At 35.7% G+C, this 17,543-nt stretch overlaps 1 protein-coding gene across 1 annotated transcript in view; it reads right to left on the bottom strand.

The window, feature by feature from the left end:
• Window positions 1–17,543, bottom strand: part of LOC142338130 (uncharacterized) — a 45,360-nt gene that overhangs the window by 1,345 nt on the left and 26,472 nt on the right. The window contains exons 9-12 of the mRNA XM_075387765.1: window positions 11,001–11,144; window positions 10,105–10,408; window positions 9,640–9,792; window positions 5,095–5,287 (exon numbers count right to left, since the gene is read on the bottom strand). Of these exons, the coding sequence (XP_075243880.1) occupies window positions 5,095–5,287; window positions 9,640–9,792; window positions 10,105–10,408; window positions 11,001–11,144 (794 nt within the window). The remainder of the gene's footprint in view (window positions 1–5,094; window positions 5,288–9,639; window positions 9,793–10,104; window positions 10,409–11,000; window positions 11,145–17,543) is intronic.

Genomic DNA, 17,543 nt, shown 5'->3' with positions numbered 1-17,543 from the left:
AAATCAATTAAACTCTCGCCATTGATTTGCGGCACTTTTTACTGTTTTCTGCCATGATCTTCATTAGTATGCCAAAATGACAGGAATGAACGAACCCCTAACTGATAGTTACTTGCTGAAAAATCCCTCATCCTGATTGCTAGTCGAGGATTAAAAAGACAATAGACAGATTAGCAAAAATATTTATATCACATGTAAGCTCATTACAATTTTGGTATCTGAATTAAGTCTCAAGCAATGAAAAACATGTCACCCGAACATGATTTCGGCTAATTTAAACACTTCCCTTCGGAAAATAGTTTAAAAAAATGGTTTGCTAAAACAACTGTTTGCCAAGTAATATTACAAATTGAACACCGTAAGAAAATTATTCTCCATGAATCACAGCCAAAAAAAATTGAACAGCAAGTTGAAAACATAGCTCACAGATTGCCAGAAAATAGCCACAAGAGCTTCGTTGATCTGCAGTCTCAAAAAGATAGCAAAAGATTCTCCATGAATCACAGCCATAAAAAATTGAACAGCAAGTTGAAAACATAGCTCACAAATTGCCAGAAAATAGCCCCAAGAACTTCGTTGATCTGCAGTCTCAAAAAGACGAAAAAAAAAAGAAATTTCTTATGAAATGCTGAGTTGTTATATTTTGATTACGAATCTGTATAAATGATTGCTGCTTCTTAAATAGCCTTCAATTAGGGTGAAACACATTCAATTGACCTCATATCTTTGAATCAAAGTAAAGAAAAGTTAGCTTCAGAGTGACGAAGTCATTTTTGAGAGTGAGGTAAAAACTCGCTGACCAAAAATTTGTGACCAAAAACTTAGTCAAGCCAAGGAACAAAAAAACTCGCTCCATTAAGAGTGAAAAAGACGTCACGCAAGCAGTTCAAATTGCATAAACGAATGAACAAAAGGCAGATTTGAAGTGGTTGTGACGTCATATTGTTGTAACAAAAATCTCGGCGACGAAATAAAAAACATAGCAGAACAAGCCCTGAATTACAATCCAAAAAATGAGTTAAACAAAAACGTGGCATTAAAAATTTCAGCAGGACCCCTGAACTCAGATAGTCAACAAAGCGCATTACCCTAGAGGAGCGAAGATGAAAAAAAAACAAAAAAAAAACAAATCAATCTAAAATTAACCTAAAACAAAGAAAATTTCTTTTTAAAAGAGCTAGTGTTTCTATAATCACTTATAAAAAATTAATTATGAAAGTATTGACTCAACGCATCTTTAATTTGGGTAAAAGTTAAAACTACCACGAGGTTATCAAGGTCAGGCAAAGCAAAAATGAAGCTAAAACTAAAGAATATTAAAAAAAAATCAGAACATTTGTGGCATCAAAGTCAGTGGCATCAAACTTTTATAGTCATTAAAAACCTTTAGCAGTTATAATGGCTGAAAAAAGGACAATAGAAATACACATGAAGGCAAGATTCACAAATCCATTCAAAAATTTCGAAATCAAACGGTACCTCAATAAACAAAGATGTTAGTTAAAAGAAGTAGCAAATAAGAGCAATCAAAATTGCACAACAATAGAAGGCCAATGAGAAAAGCTAGAGTTGCGACCAAGCAAAAAGACCAAAACAAAAACAACAAAGACTTGCAACTCTAACACCGCAAATTTTTTCAAAGTGTCAAAAAACATCCGCTATGAACTGGAGCAAACAATAAGCTTGAATTTTGCCTCATTAGCAAGCAATGAAACTTTGTCACTTTGTCATTAATGAAACTAATTGACAAGACCATCAAAACACAACCGAAATTTGCAAAAACTCGCCAACACTTACTGAAAACAAAATATCTTAATATTTTTAGTGTTATTATCCTCAAAAACATTTTCGAGCCATTAAAGGCAATTCGGGACTTTATTTACGTTCAAAGACGCTAATTTACTCAAAACGGGCAATGTCTTGATAAAGAATAAAATCGGCAAAACTGCAGGCTCGATGTATTTTGTTTTATATGAGCCGAACAGAGGGCAGAAACTGATCAAAGACAGAAAAATAAATCAAAATTACAAACAACGGCCAAAAAAATCCTAATATAATTTCAAATCAGCTTCTGTTACGCTATCAACCATTCAATATCATAGCTCCAAACCCTTAAAAAATCGTTATAGGCTTGAATTAAAAAAACCTGAAAAACATTAAAAATTTTGAAAACACTTGAAAATCGCAAAAATTATTAAAAAGTTGATGAAAGTTGTAATGTAAATATCCTCAAAAAACTATCCGTGTCATTAAAAAATATCTACACACCCAAAAATATGCCAGAAACTTTCATTTGTCTCTAAAAGTAGATATTTGGAAAATGTTTAAAGAAATTTAAAAATTGTAAAAAAACTTTCGCAACTTTTGAAAAATAAAATCAAATAGAAAAATCTCAAAAAATTTGCAAACCCATCTTCCTATCTCAGGGAGAAATAAAAACTGTTCAAGCTCGAAACCAACTATTTAAAGCTTATTACCAAAAACTACTTCTATAAAACTTAAAACGAAACTAAAATCCTTGACGGTGCAGATGAAGAATTTCTTAAGAGTTTTAATAGTAAATAAATACGAAATACACAAAAAATAGGGAAACTGGTACAAAAACCGCCGAAACCTGATTATTTTTGTGTACACTTTTATAAAAACCAGAAAATTTCACTTCAAAAAGAGGCATTCAATTGATAAGTTATTAAAAAGAAGTTGCCATATTTATGAGCAGGTAGGGACAAAACCACTCAAAGCTCCAAAAATGAAAAGATGGAAAAAAGCCAAAAATTGACTAAAAACTGTGCCCATTTTCCGCTTGAAATTCATTACTAGGCACGCAAAAACGTTGCGATATTAATTTCAGAGGGTTAAATATTCTTGCAGCATCGATGAAAACCTATATTTCAACAAAAAAAACAATTTACACCAAAAAATTGGGCCAAATAGACGAAAACAAGGCCAAAAACTGTCATCTATATATTCCACTCTCTCAAAACCACTTTTCAAAATCAAAAACTCATGCACTCAACGCAGCGACTGATCAAATAACTTCTCTCGCTCAGACAAAAATTTTACTCACTTTTGCTTTTAGGCCAAAACGCCGTTTGAACAAATAGTACCTCCTGTAAAAAACCTTTAAAACATAGCCAGAAGAATTCCGGAAATAAATCAAAGTCGCATTCACCGCAAAAACTAGTTTTTCAGATAGCTAATATCCTCATGCAGAAAGCATCAATGTAGAGAAAACAAGAATCTTAAGTCAAACAACGAAAGAAAACTTTAGCAAAACAAAAAAACAAAAAATTAGGAAAATTCAATTTATTTTTCATGTAGTACAAGTAAACATGAAACAAAAACCGTTCTTTCATGCTTTGTTAGCCAGTTATCCAACCACAAAAAATCAGCCACGCCTCAATGAGCTCACAAACAACTTCAAAAAATCGGAAAAATTGAGAAAAATTTTTGTATTTTTGACAAATTGCATAGAAAGAGACAACTTTGCAGCAAAAAAACATGTATTCTTTGTAGGAAAAGAAGGCCTACTGTCATTGGGCTTTTATTCAATTTACAATAAATTCAATAAAACAATACAATGGGCCAAAATTCCCAGAAAGACTTAAAAATCAGCAAAGTAGTTGAAAAATTTACAAATTAATCATTAAAAAGAAAGAAGAAACAGAATATACAGGCAAAAAGCGTTTAAACTAAAAACTAAGACCCCAATATTTTTCGTAGAAAGTAAATATCAGCCAAAATTTTTAAGCGGCATTTCAAGCAAATTCTCAGTGCCGCATAAATTTCAAATAAAATGAATTGCAAAAAAATCTAGAAAAACGGCTAAGATCATTAATTTTAACAACTGATAAAAGCAGAGCTGATAAAAATATACGTAGGTCTCAGGAAAATGACAGACCTATACATGCTAGAATGCTGAGAGTAAGAGCAGAAACAAAAAACACATTAAAAAAAAAACAAAAAAACTGGTCTGGATTTTTGAAAGTTAAAAATCAAATTGATAAAAATATGAAGTAGAAGATCAGTTACATTTCTTTATTTAGCAAAATTATGTAGCTATCCTCCTGTATAGATTAAAGTGTAGAAACAAAGTTCAAAGATTGAAAACAAAAAAATATTTCGCATTAAAATTTTTCAATATTGCACTTATGGAAAAAATATCTTGCTGAATTTCAAATACTAAACGAAAAACTATTCGAATAATACTAAAAAAGTAAATGAGGATCAATGATAGTGCACAACAAGACTTTTTCTAGTAATTAAATCCCGAAAAACTAACCAAAAACCAGAGAAATTGGACAAAAAACTGCAAAAATCGGGCAAGCATGTGTACAATTCTATAAAACAAAAATACTTCACGTTATGAAGATGCATTCAATGCATGAAACATCAATGCCAAATGCACTAATTTGAAAAAACCGCTTTATGATCCAAAATTGAAGAAATGAATTAAAAAAAAGCCGAAAATGAATTAAAAATTGGGAAATATGTGCTCATTTAGAATTTAAAAAGCATTATCAGACTCTCAAAAAACACTGTGATATCAATTTCAGAGGTTCACTTATTAATACAGCTTCCATTAAAAACTATTTCTACAGAAAACTAAATTATAAGCAAAAAAATGGGCCAATTGGACAAAAAACGGCTAAAAATGGTTGTCTATACGCTGCTTTCTGTCAAAAAATACTTCTTCAAAGTCGAAAAGTCATTCACTGATCGAAGCGCATGATCAAAAAACTTCTCTCGCTCAGACAAAAAATCGTTCACACGGCAATTTCACTCTCTTTCGCTTTTAGGTCAAAACGTTGTCTGAACAAATAGTGCTTCAGGTAAAAAAAAATTATCAAGAAAACCAATACTTCTCTTCGAGTCGTAAAAAACCACGATGTCCACAATAATAGCCGCTATCGCTTCGCGGTTAAAAATCATATGAATTTCAAATTACATTATTGTTAAAAAAAATTCTGATTACAGATCATTCATAAATCGTCATAATTCACGAGCAGGAATAAAGAGGTAAAAATCGATGAGAGAGATACGTCAATTAAGCGCAAAAACGCGTGAGCAAATCAAAACTTGGCATTTTCATACCCTCCATCCATGTCCGTGTAGTATTTTGAAGAGTGCGATTAGCATGGCCTGGTCAGAAGCAGATTTGTCCATCAAGTTTAACAAGATCAGCTTGTGCACTTGTTCGAAGAACTCTCTGTTCCTATGGTCCAACTTGCAGATGTCTCTCTCGAAGTGAGTCCTCAGAGGTCCTTTGATCAGACGAGAATCAGGTCTACGATTCAATATACACCTTTAACACTTCAGGTAGAATTAGAAGGCAAGAAGTTACAAATATAGCCGACTAACGTCGGGCAAATTTGCTCTAAAAAGACCGACGAGTGGTTGGCTTCGCTTCGTCAGTAGCTAAGCTTAATTGAAGGGGCATGAGGTGAGCTCAGCGTGGGGTACAACGGGGGGACTGATGAGGGGGAAGGGGCAAGGCAACAGGGGAGGGGGACGGTGGGAGGAGGGTCTTCAACCTATAAGAACCGCCCTTCACACCATAAGTATAAGTCTCCAAAAGAGTTTGTGAATCCTATACGTGGAGAATAGTGAGCTGAAAGGCTCTAAGGGAACTTAATGTCCACCGGGGGCTACCTGTTTTTCAGGAAGAAAAGTCAAATGGGTCAGACGATAAATCGCATAAAAAAGACCAACAGGACTAATATAATTGCTACGAACTTCGTTTGAGAGCCATTAAACATTACCACCCACTTGCTAAAATTAGCGATGGATTTGATGAACATTTTTTGACAAATAAGCCAGCTTAAATGTTTGCTCTGCTGTTGAACACTTAGTCGCGAAATTTGTTGACACATTCTGAAATATTTAATTGACAATTAACTTGGTTAACATAACGGTGGTTATCAAAAGAACAGATCAACATTTTATGAATCTAATTTCACAAGCATTTTTTATTTTTCCACATGCAACATGTTTGCTTTTATTCTCTCCACCTTGGTCAGGTAAGAATGAATATAGTGTAAAGGAACTTAATGTTTTCTCCAATCTTTGATGTTTCTTCCTCTCTACCTCAGCCTTTTAACTCTTGTTTTTAAATTCCTCGCGTTACTGAGCTTGAAGTGAGCACAAGTCCCCTCCTGTTGGATGACATTGCTTAAGAAAATACTCCCCTCTCATTGGGTGAGTTCAATAATGCTTCTGGGCGTGTTCCTAACTCACTAAAAGATCGATTCAGCTCAACACAAGCGTCTAGGAATGGTTATCTTCACATTGCGTCCCACGTAATCGAGTCGCTAATTATCGGACAAATTCAGCTAATTGTTGCGTTCAACTACGGAACTCGCGACAACAGCATAGTAGCTGATCCCCGTATAATGACAAAAGAAAGTGACTGAACTGCTCTATCGAAGTCAATGGAATGTCCCACGGACTGATAATTTCTGCAATGAGCTAACAACGACATTGCATTGAAGACATTGCATTGCAAAGCATTGAAGACCTTTTTCAGAGTCCTTGAAAAACCACCCAAAACTTCGATTGCCAGAGGGACGAAAAATTGTCTTTGTTGAGCATAGCTATTTTCGTACTAAGCATATTTTCGATCTTCAGCAGCTTCAATTGCATAGCCAGACTTCTCTGCCGCATGAGAAATAATGCTCGGTTGCAGAGAGGAAGTCAAGGTTATGTCTGAAGTAGCGGATTGGTCAGGTATCCAGGAAATCAGATAGACCTCTCCTGGGCGTGAGTTATTTTCCGCAATGAGATTGCGTTTTTCAATTACTGGGGACAAATTAGCTGCTGAACAGTCGGAAGCTATATGATCGCGAATTCTATCGTGCCTTGAAATCGCATCTCCCCTTCCATGGCAGGAAACTGCATGGTCACCAAATGTGTCCAATGTACCTGACCTGCAATAAGGACATTTTCTTTCTCGATCAAAGGCCGCAATCCCGAGGCGCAGCAAGTCAAGCGCCAGAATGAGGCAGGCATAGTGATTGGAGTCTTGCCTTTTCCCTGGTTGACGTTTGATTTTTTTATTAGGGCAGCAAGTTTATCTTTATCAAGTGCTTCTTGGATCTTCTTTTGCGTGTGCGAAAGTAGATTGAAGGGTTCCAGACTCTGGTGTAACTCTTTTTAAAAGTGTCACTTTCTGAGGGACGCCTACTTGTTATTTTGTTGACCTGCTAATCGGAGGCTATAATTGAGCCCACAAAGGCTCCTTTATTTGTTCTTGTGACTGTCTGACGCCTAGACCCGAAAACTAATAGGTAAGGAAGATTGTTTCCATGCGTCGCCACCAAGAATTGTGCCAACAATTTGATCCAACACTTCTCTTTGGCGTCATCGAAAGTTTTTAATACTTCGAGCATCTCCTTTAATTGAGTGTTAGTTCGTAAAGAGTATACTAGTTTCGGAGTTCCCAGACAGTTACGAAGGATACCTAATGCACATTGATGATAGTTGAGGTGATGTAAATTGTCCAGCATAGATAAAATATTTTGAAATCTCCTCTTTATACAAGAAGCAACAAACTCTTTTGAACCAACCGCAGCGCCCAGAACTTCAAAACCGCTTTCCAAATTCCTTATTACTGCCTACTCAACGGAGGGTAAATCTTCCCACCGGATCACCCTGCTGAGCACCCGCTTCACTTTGAATGATTGCATTGTTATAAAAATGTTGTAAGCTGGGAGTAGCAAAAACTGGTGAAGGCGGCAATTCCAGGAATAAATTCACAGGTCGCTATTAATAAGTGTGAACGCTTGACAGTGAAAAGCGTTTTGGAAATCAATTTGAAGCACGCCTTCGTCCAACTGAGCACTAACTATGTTATCGTATGTAATTTTTGACGAACGAATGATTGCCTCAGCGCCTCCGCTAACGCCGACTCCCAATTGCAGACTATCAACCAGCTCAATTGCTTCTGATTTAGCTTCACTTACCAGGCATTTTTGCTATGAGGCGTCCCAAAAATTCACCAACTGCTATCAGACGCAACCCGCCTTCCTGTTTGGGATAGAGCCGAGAGTGAAGCGCAGCAGAGTGCTTTGGAAATAAAAGCAGGAAAGAGTCACCCCCTACCCAAAGTTTACAAATTTGTTATAGCTTTCAGAGCAAACTCAGACCGATCAGGATCAGTGCACACTACTGCGTGCTGAAGATGTTCTGGAAAAATCTTACCGGCTGCAGTGTGCTTGCTGAATGTCTTCAGTTGTTCATAAACTACGTTTTCACTGAATTGGAACGCATCCGATGCAATGTCGTCAAGTATACTGAAGCCGGGTAACGGTTCTTTCGGGTGTCTCTTTTCCAGTAATTTGATTGTAGCTTTCTTATCGGGTGCGAGACCTTCAGAATCTAAAACTTAAGCAGCTCGGCCAAATTGACCGTGTAAGCACAACGTTTTTGCTCTGACCGTTGTTTCTGCAATGCTGTTCGTTGCCTGTCTTTTTGATTGTTTCATGGAGAGAGCTTCTGACCAAAGCTTCCCATATTCATCGGCGTTCCAACGGTCAAAACCTTCTGCGAGACCTTGGTCTTGATTTCGCTGTTGTTCTTTGCCTCCTCGGTTATAAGCATGTAGAATGCATTTTGAAGACACGAAATGTGTTTGCCAATTTGTCTCGTTTTCTGGAGCCTCAACACATTTAAGAAGAATGCTTGATAGCAATTGAGACCATCATGCTCTGAATTTGATTGGAACAAAGCGACAGGTTGGTACATACAAACTCAATATTGACAACACCTCGGGCAATTTGTTACTTTCGGACTTTATTGAGAGATTAACACATTCAAAATATGAGTTATTCAACTGACTGGAATCACAGGAGACCAACAGATTGTCTATTTTATTTGAGCGGTCTGTGTTTTCCGACGGCTTCCCAACTGCTCTTTGTATTTTGAATACGCACAAATTGATTTGGAATTGAACCAAGCGGCGTGCTCTGACCCCCAACCAAGATATCTTATTTTGGTGGACTGATCACATTTTTGTAGCCCTTGAACTCTGTAGAGCTAATCAGCGGTATCTGACAGAAAAAGAACTGTGCCTGGAGCTACGTGAAAACAATCTTTAACAATTACATTTTGCAATTCCTGAGTCAAACCCGTATGCATGTCTTTGCTGGACTCAGGCTTTTGTGTTTCGCTTTGTGTGCCTATTCTCTAATTGCGTTGCACCACTCGCGTCGAAAACTGTATTTCTTAAGTTGTAATTCATTTTCTTTAGTGAAAAAATCCCAGGTGACATTATCCTCGGAGTCTTTATAGCTCATAAAACATCCGCCATTATAAAGATTAAACCACCAGTATAAACATTCACCAGAAAATTATATGGGTCCTAATTGTTTTTATTTCGTTCAAATTTTTGATTATCCAATTTAATTCAATCTCCGCTACCAACCGGAGCAAGTGCTTAATTTATGATAATTCTTTGTTTCAAAAGAGTAATGGGTTGATTTGAAGTGACTGGAAAATTGAGCGACAATCACGAAAAAGGTGCAAAATGAAGATACCAAGAATATTCTTCAATCTACCTCGATTGAATTTTTGCTAGATATTCGAAAAGTGACATATTTTATTTTTGCATAATTTGTTTAACATTTGATAAGTGTAGCTGACCTGATGTCTTCCTCCCTCTCCTCTGAACTGATTTTGACTCCCCTCGCTGGGTTGTCCATTGGTCTGTCTCTGTTCTCTGGATATGCAATGCCATGGTTCCACACTGGACTCAACGGTCTCTCCAACTCAACTTCCGAGTACCCACTCAGGAATCTAAACAAAAATGCAGAAAACTCTCACAGCAGCTCTTAGAATAAATCTAATATCTGTAAAAAAGCCTTTTCATTTCCTCATTCAGTCGGCGAAAAGAAGCGTTCAGTTCGTCATACACTATTTCACAGGCGTCTTAAACTGAATGTATTTTAGAGTGATTTCGGAAATTCGAACAAAAACTGTAAATATGAAAAATATAGCAAATATAGAGACCCTATTCCCAGTTTGAAAGGAACCACTACTGTCATGCACTATCGTATCTTAAACAATCGGGTCTTCAAATCACTCTCTCAAAACTTTTAGAGACCGCACCGGCTATTGGACGCATAATCTGCCTCTCTATTGGCTCTCCTTGGGTCTTGTTTACTGTTGACATTTCCTCTGGACTTGAGGACACGCGACTTGAACCCAACATCTCTCTCCAGCAGTTTGTTGATCCGGATCTGTTCACTCCTTTCTATTGGCTCATCCACTTCCGCCCTGGGTTGTCTGGAATTGGTGGTGTTTGCTGCTGCGTAGTCAGAGTCCAGAGCAGGTTTAAATGGTATGCGTCTGTTCTCAGTGTAGTTAGATCTCAAGTTGGCCTGAAGTCCTTTCGGAGGCCGATCGAAGTTCACTAAAAGGGGAGTAAACTTGAAACAAACTTCGATAAATCATTCAAAATGACTCAATATAACACCCAGGTGAAGGAGGGTGGACTGGGGAGTGTTGGAGGGTGAGGGTAAGTGGTGGAGGGGGTCAAACTTTCAAGATTATAATCGCCCTTCAAACCATTAAACGGTCTCCTCAAAACAGTTTAGTTGAACTGCATACTTAGAGTATAGTAAGAAGGAGGTTCTAAGATCACTGAATGCCCTCCGAGCGCTACCTGTTTAACCCGTTTTTGAGGACAAAAGTCAAATGGGTCAGACAAAGGACCACAGGACTAATATAATTGCTACAAACTTCGTTTGAGAGCAATTGAAAATGTGTCATCAAGAAAGTTGACCCAACTGGAATTCATTCGATAGATTCCTTAAACATGGAATTGCTCGCATTTTGCTGTCTTCACTTGAGCAGTAAGCAACATTAATCTACAAATATTGCTAAACATTAGTAGGCATGCTAGACGTTTTGGTTCTTCCAACATTGGATTAACAAGCGGGATTTTATTATCTAATAGCTTAACAATCAATGGTATGTATATGAGTCGTAAACATTGTGCTCACCTAACAGTTGTCGTGAGCAGAAGAGTCCCATGTATGCCTCTGCCTCGTGTTTTCTAACAAAACAGCCTTCATACACTGAGGCCATGAAGTACTCTGCGAAAGAGTAGATCTCCTCAGGGTCATCTTGGTTGTCAACGGACTGGTCTGAACAAACACACCCTCACTCTCTTTCTCAAACAGTTCCCTTGAATGTTATTCAGAACACAGAAAATACGTCGGATTGACTTAAAAAACTAATCAACGGTGAAAAAATTGCCACCAAAAGAATATTAAAAAATTTGATTACCAGCAAAGGTATAAAAGATTAACGAAACGACATTTAACAACACATTACACAGCAAATGGAGACCTCAAATGACTTTGGCTGATTTTACCCTCGCGGAATTCGGTTAACTAAAATTGGGGAAGTCAGGATGCATATTTTCCAGCCGGAAGGCTGCAAAAATGGACTTTCCTGAACTTATGGAATTGCTAAGCGTTGAAAAACGGAACTCAATAACTGAATTCCAAAATGTGCGTAAAAATTTGATTAAATTGCACTGTTGTTAAATATTATCCGCGATGTATGTAATGAAATTCCTTAATAGGCTATGCTATATTTCACGATTTTGTAACCAACTATACACAAAATTCCGCTTCAATTTAATCGGATTAAAACATTGGTAACTCTGTTTGTCAATTTTAAATTGAAATTTGGAAAAAAGCCTTAGTTATTTCAAAATTCTCATTGTTGGCGAAAAACTGTAATTTTAACTTAGTTACATTAACCACTTACGAGCTTTGAAGCTTTCTCTCACTCTTACAAGACCTTTCACCTTGTTTTAATTAATTTTGCATGCCTCAAACGTTGAATTCAGCTAAACCCAATTAATCCGGGTTAGTGAAAAAGTTACACGCTCGGCACAAATTAACCGAGGCAATTCAGTTGGCCTTGGCGGTTTAATGCTGTTGAAGCACCTTTACATTTGAAAAATACGAAAAGCTTCATGAATACAAAGTGCTGTAAGGACCCCAGACCAACAAAAATTCACCCAGTGTTGGGGAGGGGCTTTTCCTAATTTGATTTACAAAAGTTGACTCTGCGGAAGAGTAGATCTCTTAAGGGACATCTTGGTTGGTAACGGTCTGGTCTGAACACACACACACACACACACATACACACTCTTTCTCAAACAGTTCCCTTGAATGTTATTCAGAACATAGAAAATACGTCTGATTGATTTAAAAAAAAATCAATGGTAGAAAAAATCGCCACCAAGAGAATATAAAAAACTTTAATTACCAGCAAAGGTATAAAAGATTAACGAAACGACATTTTACAACACATTACACAGCAAATGGAGACCTCAAATGACTTTGGCTGATTTTGCCCTCGCGGAATTCGGTTAACTAAAATAGCGGAAGTCAGGATGCATATATTCCAGCCGGAATGCTGCAAAAATGGACTTCCCTAAAATTATGGAATTGCTCAACGTTAAAAAACGGAATTCAATAACTGAATTCCAAAATGTGAGTGAGTAAATTGCACTGTTGGTAACTATTATTCGCGATGTATGTAATGAAATTCCCTAATAGGCTACGCTAAATTCTACGATTTTGTAACCAGCCTTTCTTATTTCAAAATTCTCAAAAATTTCTCATTGTTGGCAAAAAACTTCAGTTTTGACTTAGTTCCATAAACCACTTATGAGCTTTGATGCTTTCTCTCACACTTTCTCACTCTTTCACTTTGTTTTAATTAATTTTGCAAGCCTCAACGTTGCATTCAGCTAAACCCAAATAATCCGGGTTAGTGAAAAAGTTACACTCTCGTCACAAATTAACCGAGGCAATCCAGTTGGAATTGGCTGTTTAATGCTGTTGAAGCATCTTTACATTTGAAAAATGCGAAATGCTTCATGAATACGCAGTGCTGTAAGGGCTCCGGACCAGCCAATAGTCATCCAGTGTTGGGGAGGGGCTTTTCTTATTTCGATTTACAAAAGTTGACAATATAAAACAAGCAAGCTTAAGATTTGGAAACACAAACACTGTATTGAGATATCTTGTTCTGGTTCTTAGCATATTCTTTGAATAAAATAAAAGAATAGCAGGTTGAACTACAGAAGACTCACCATGTTCAAAGCACCACTGAAAAGATAACTACTAGCCCTTAAACTACAAACATCACAAATATCGGGGAACGAAACAGAGATAGCCGCGATCTCAATCGTGACTTTAATTAAACAATGCTGCTCGTTAATGTGCGTTCGCACATGATGTTCCGACCTGAGCTCATCTATATTTTTGACTTAACTGTCAACCAAAAGAAGAGATAATCAAAACTAGATGTTTGAGTTTAAGAAAATCGCTACACAACCAAATTAATAATTGAATTGCATAATGTCATGCCTTATTATAGCGCTCACAAGATCTACCAATAAAACGACTACGAGAAAAAAAACAGACAAGCAAAAGTAAAAATTTCACGGCAAAAACTCAATATCTAAATTTAGAAGCACCTAGTAACAACGTCAAAATGCAATCGGATAAAACCGTAACCACTCAAATTCACTTTTTTCTAATTACACAGCAGAAAGCAAATTTCCTTCAGGTAACAATCCCACAAAAAGAAACAATGAGGAGACGAAACTAAAAAAAACTTTTAAACCAAATAATTTTAAAATTCTTAAAAACCATTAGCTTTCAACAAAATAATTCTTATTAATTTTACTAAAAAGTGATTGCGAAACGAAAAGAAACTTTTGTTAGACAAAGCCATAGAAACGAACTAAAGATGCGGGAAAACTCAAAAAATTACCCAATTTGCGAAAACACTAATTATTGAAGCCATTAAAGTCAGTAGCTATTATCTGAATACTATGTATATTTAATTCAATTGTTATTTATACTATTTCAGCTATAACTAAACCGAAAGATTAAATCAGTTCACTCTGGTCACATTTGATAATCATTGGGATCTGTTATTGCTCGAATCTGCTTAAGGAAGAGAAAAAACACAAATATTGACGACACAAAAAACTTTTATGAAAACGCAAATTGTCCAACAAACAAAACATCAGTAACGACATAAAATCAATAGCCAAGTTAATTTTGGATTAACAAGTAAATGGATGGGACCTCTTAATGATGAGAAGAGATTACAAGTTGAAGAAAAGAACAAAAACTGAAAAGTACAAATCTTTGAAAACGAACATCAGAAACTTTAAGACTATTCGCTATAAACTGACTGAATTGAGTAATATCAATTATTCAATCTTCAACTACAAGCTTATGAGACCAGTCAGCATATATACGGCTATATAAAAAAACAGGCAAGAACAGCAAGAAAAAATGAGCGGAAGCCATTAAAAAAAGAACTTTTCAGTGAAAACTTTTTTATATTCATAAATTTTTTCAACAGAAAGGAGATTCTTCTTTTTCAACAACATGACTTTAAAAAATTAACAAGTATGAACAAAATTATTATTAAAACAAGAATTTTTCAGAAAACACGAAGGATAAGCGCCTTTAAAATCAATAGCCTTCAAAGGAAATCAATAAACACGCTAAGTTATGCCTCGATGGGAGAATAAGGATATTAACCATCCAATAGTCATAAATAAGACATCACAATAAGTCTGATGATTAAGAAAACAACAAATGCAAGCAAAAACCAAAAATTCAGTAGAAAAGTGCGAGAAGCCAAAGCTTTTCTCTGTTCGAGAAGAAACCAAAGCTGTTCTTCTTGAAACCAAAGCTTCTTGAAATCTTTATCTATGATCTATTCAACTTATTTTCTAAGTCAATGGGAACTATCAAAATCAGGATAATTCGATAATGTTTCAAAGGATCCAAAATTACGAATAACATATCCAAAATGTAAAAAAAATTATGAAGACTCGTGGCATCGAAGTCATAAAACCCATAGCTAGATAAAACTGATAACCCGATTACTTTTCGTAGCAGTAGCAAAGATGGGGGTCCTGTCAGCACTGAGATTGACTCACAGTTAAAGAAAAAAAGTTTAAGATCGTTTAATGTTTTCAAAAAATTCAAAAAATTATTTTTAAAGTATTAACAGCCATTAAATTCAATCGGTTTCAATGGAAGTCAATAAACAGGCCAAATTAAGCCTCGATAGGGAGGTCAGGATGTTTGTAATTCATAGGTCCTCAATAAGACATCACAATAAGTCTTAAGACTGAAAACAAAAAGGCAAAAAACCAAAAAAAACTCAACAGCAAAGTACGAGAAAATGTCGAAGCCAATTTAACCATAATCTTTCTCTGACAATTTCATCTATGATCCATTCGACGTCTTGTCTAAGCCAGTGGGCGCTCATAATTATATGAGAATGAGATAAGATTTCAAAAAGGAACCAAAATAACGAAAAAAAACAATACAAGTTTTTTTTTTGAAAGATTATGAGAACACTTGGCATCGAAGTCATAAAAGCAATAGTTAGCAGATAAAACCACTAACAAGAATAATATTGGTGCCGGTAAAAATGAACGGGTCTTTCCATAACTGAGACTGACTTACAGTTCACGAGAAATAGGTTTAAGATAGGTTAATGTTCAAAAAAACTTTTCGAAAAATCATTTTTAAGTCTTAACAGCCATTAGCTGTCCATTCAAAGCACTATATAGGTTCACTAAAGGCACATTAGGAAGCTTATAGCACTTTAGTTAGCGAGTCCATGCCATATGGCTCCAAAAATTAGTTAAATCTCAAAGAAAATCAAAATTTCATTTAAAAATTTCAAAAACCCTGAGTCGAAGCAAAAAAAAAACGGATTCCTTCAAAACAAATTTTTTGTTCAATGAGCATCATTTGGCTTTAGATTGGATTTGTCTTTAAGGTAACATCAATATGAAAAGTGACTACTCTCTAAGTGACTAAAAACAATAAAAAATAGTATAAGTTTTCTAAAAAAAAACAGCTCTCAAATTGAATTCAAATTATTTTGATAGTTAACTTCCCTATGAGACCAGAACTAGCCTTTTTTATCGCCTTTCATGTATTGGTAAGACAGAATTGTTTCATTTTGTAAAGTTAATTGTGCTTTTAAATTAATATTTCATCGAAAAAATCTTAATTTGAAAAAAAATTACGGTAAAAGTATGCAAATATCCCGTGTTCACACAAAACTTTAAACCTCGATCACTCTTCGAAAAATACGAAATTCAAAAAAACCTTTTTAATTTCGAATTCTACGCTGGATGAGCTTGTTAATGATACCACTCACATTTCTCTACGATGAATATATCGATAGGCCAAAATTGACTGAACAAAAAAACCACTTGAGTATATAGTTCCTCATCCCCCCCTCCACAAGTGGGGTCGGAACAAATATTTTTAACACTGAAGAATGAGTGTTTAAAAGCGTGTGTTTGAAGTAACTTGGAGATGGTCGAGATTTTACTATGTTGGTTCTGTTATTCAGCGGATCAGATATCTCAATTAATTCCCAAGTAAGTGATTTGGCCCAGAGATGATATTTCATTCTCATTTAGACTGAACAAACTGTCGTCAGATCTCTTGTTAAACACAGGTGCACTCTGATGTTGTCACTGAATAAAATACTACTGCGATGAGACCATATTCGAGTTCACAAAGATTATCTCCAACAGATCGCTGTAAACACAAATCATTGCTACATAACTACAACTTGCTATCGTTTGAAAGCAAATCGATACACACGATACTGCCCTAGAAAGTATAGAAGTTCATTAATGTAGATCAAAAACGAGGTACGTCCTAAAACACTTGCATAGATAACAATTAGGGAAATTTTCTCCTTAAATTTAAAACGAACTACTTCTTAGGAAGCAATATGTATTTGCAAAAAGAAATGATCACAGGTTTTCATTCAATTAAATCTGAATTTTGAAATTTGCATACCATCAAATGGTCGCAATTGACCTCATTGTTTTCATTGAGACTGAAACAGACAAGGAAAATAAAGAACCTTTTTAACAGGTCATGAATGTGGACTTTCATTTGGCCGAGAACATTATACTGAACTACTAGCTCCTAAACTAAATGCTAACAACGAAGAAAATAGCGTCTAAATATTAGCCGTTGAGAACATGATACCAGTCCAATAACATCCATAATAGGTCCTATCGAGCATGAAGACTCAGACTCAAACAAAACTTACAAAATATTCACTATCTATTAATAGAATGAACTCAATTCTGATTGGACCACGGAACCTAAACATTAGTAGGAAACTCCTATTTGAATCGCTCTGCAGAGAGTTACCATAGGTCCTTTAACTTCAATACCGATCATAAGTTGATTGCTTTTGGTTGCAGTCAAAAGTTAGAACGTTCAAGAAATGTCAAAAGTTAGAACGGTCCTCCAACTTCACAGATATTTCGCTGCTCTATTAAACTAATTGAAAAAGTCACTGACGCAATGATCCTAATTGCACTCAACACTCGGAGTAAGAGCAAATAATACAGAAAAACATTGTAGACGAATAAAGCGATAAGTTTTGAATCTTATCAGGATAAACAACTCTTTAGATAAGCATTATCAACAATCGTTGGAGTG

This window comes from Convolutriloba macropyga, chromosome 4 (genome assembly GCF_964194025.1).
Source record: "Convolutriloba macropyga chromosome 4, txConMacr16.3, whole genome shotgun sequence".
In the NCBI taxonomy this organism is placed as follows: Eukaryota; Metazoa; Xenacoelomorpha; order Acoela; family Convolutidae; genus Convolutriloba; species Convolutriloba macropyga.
Note: the sequence above shows the minus strand (reverse complement) of the source record. Positions and strands in the feature narration are given on the sequence as shown.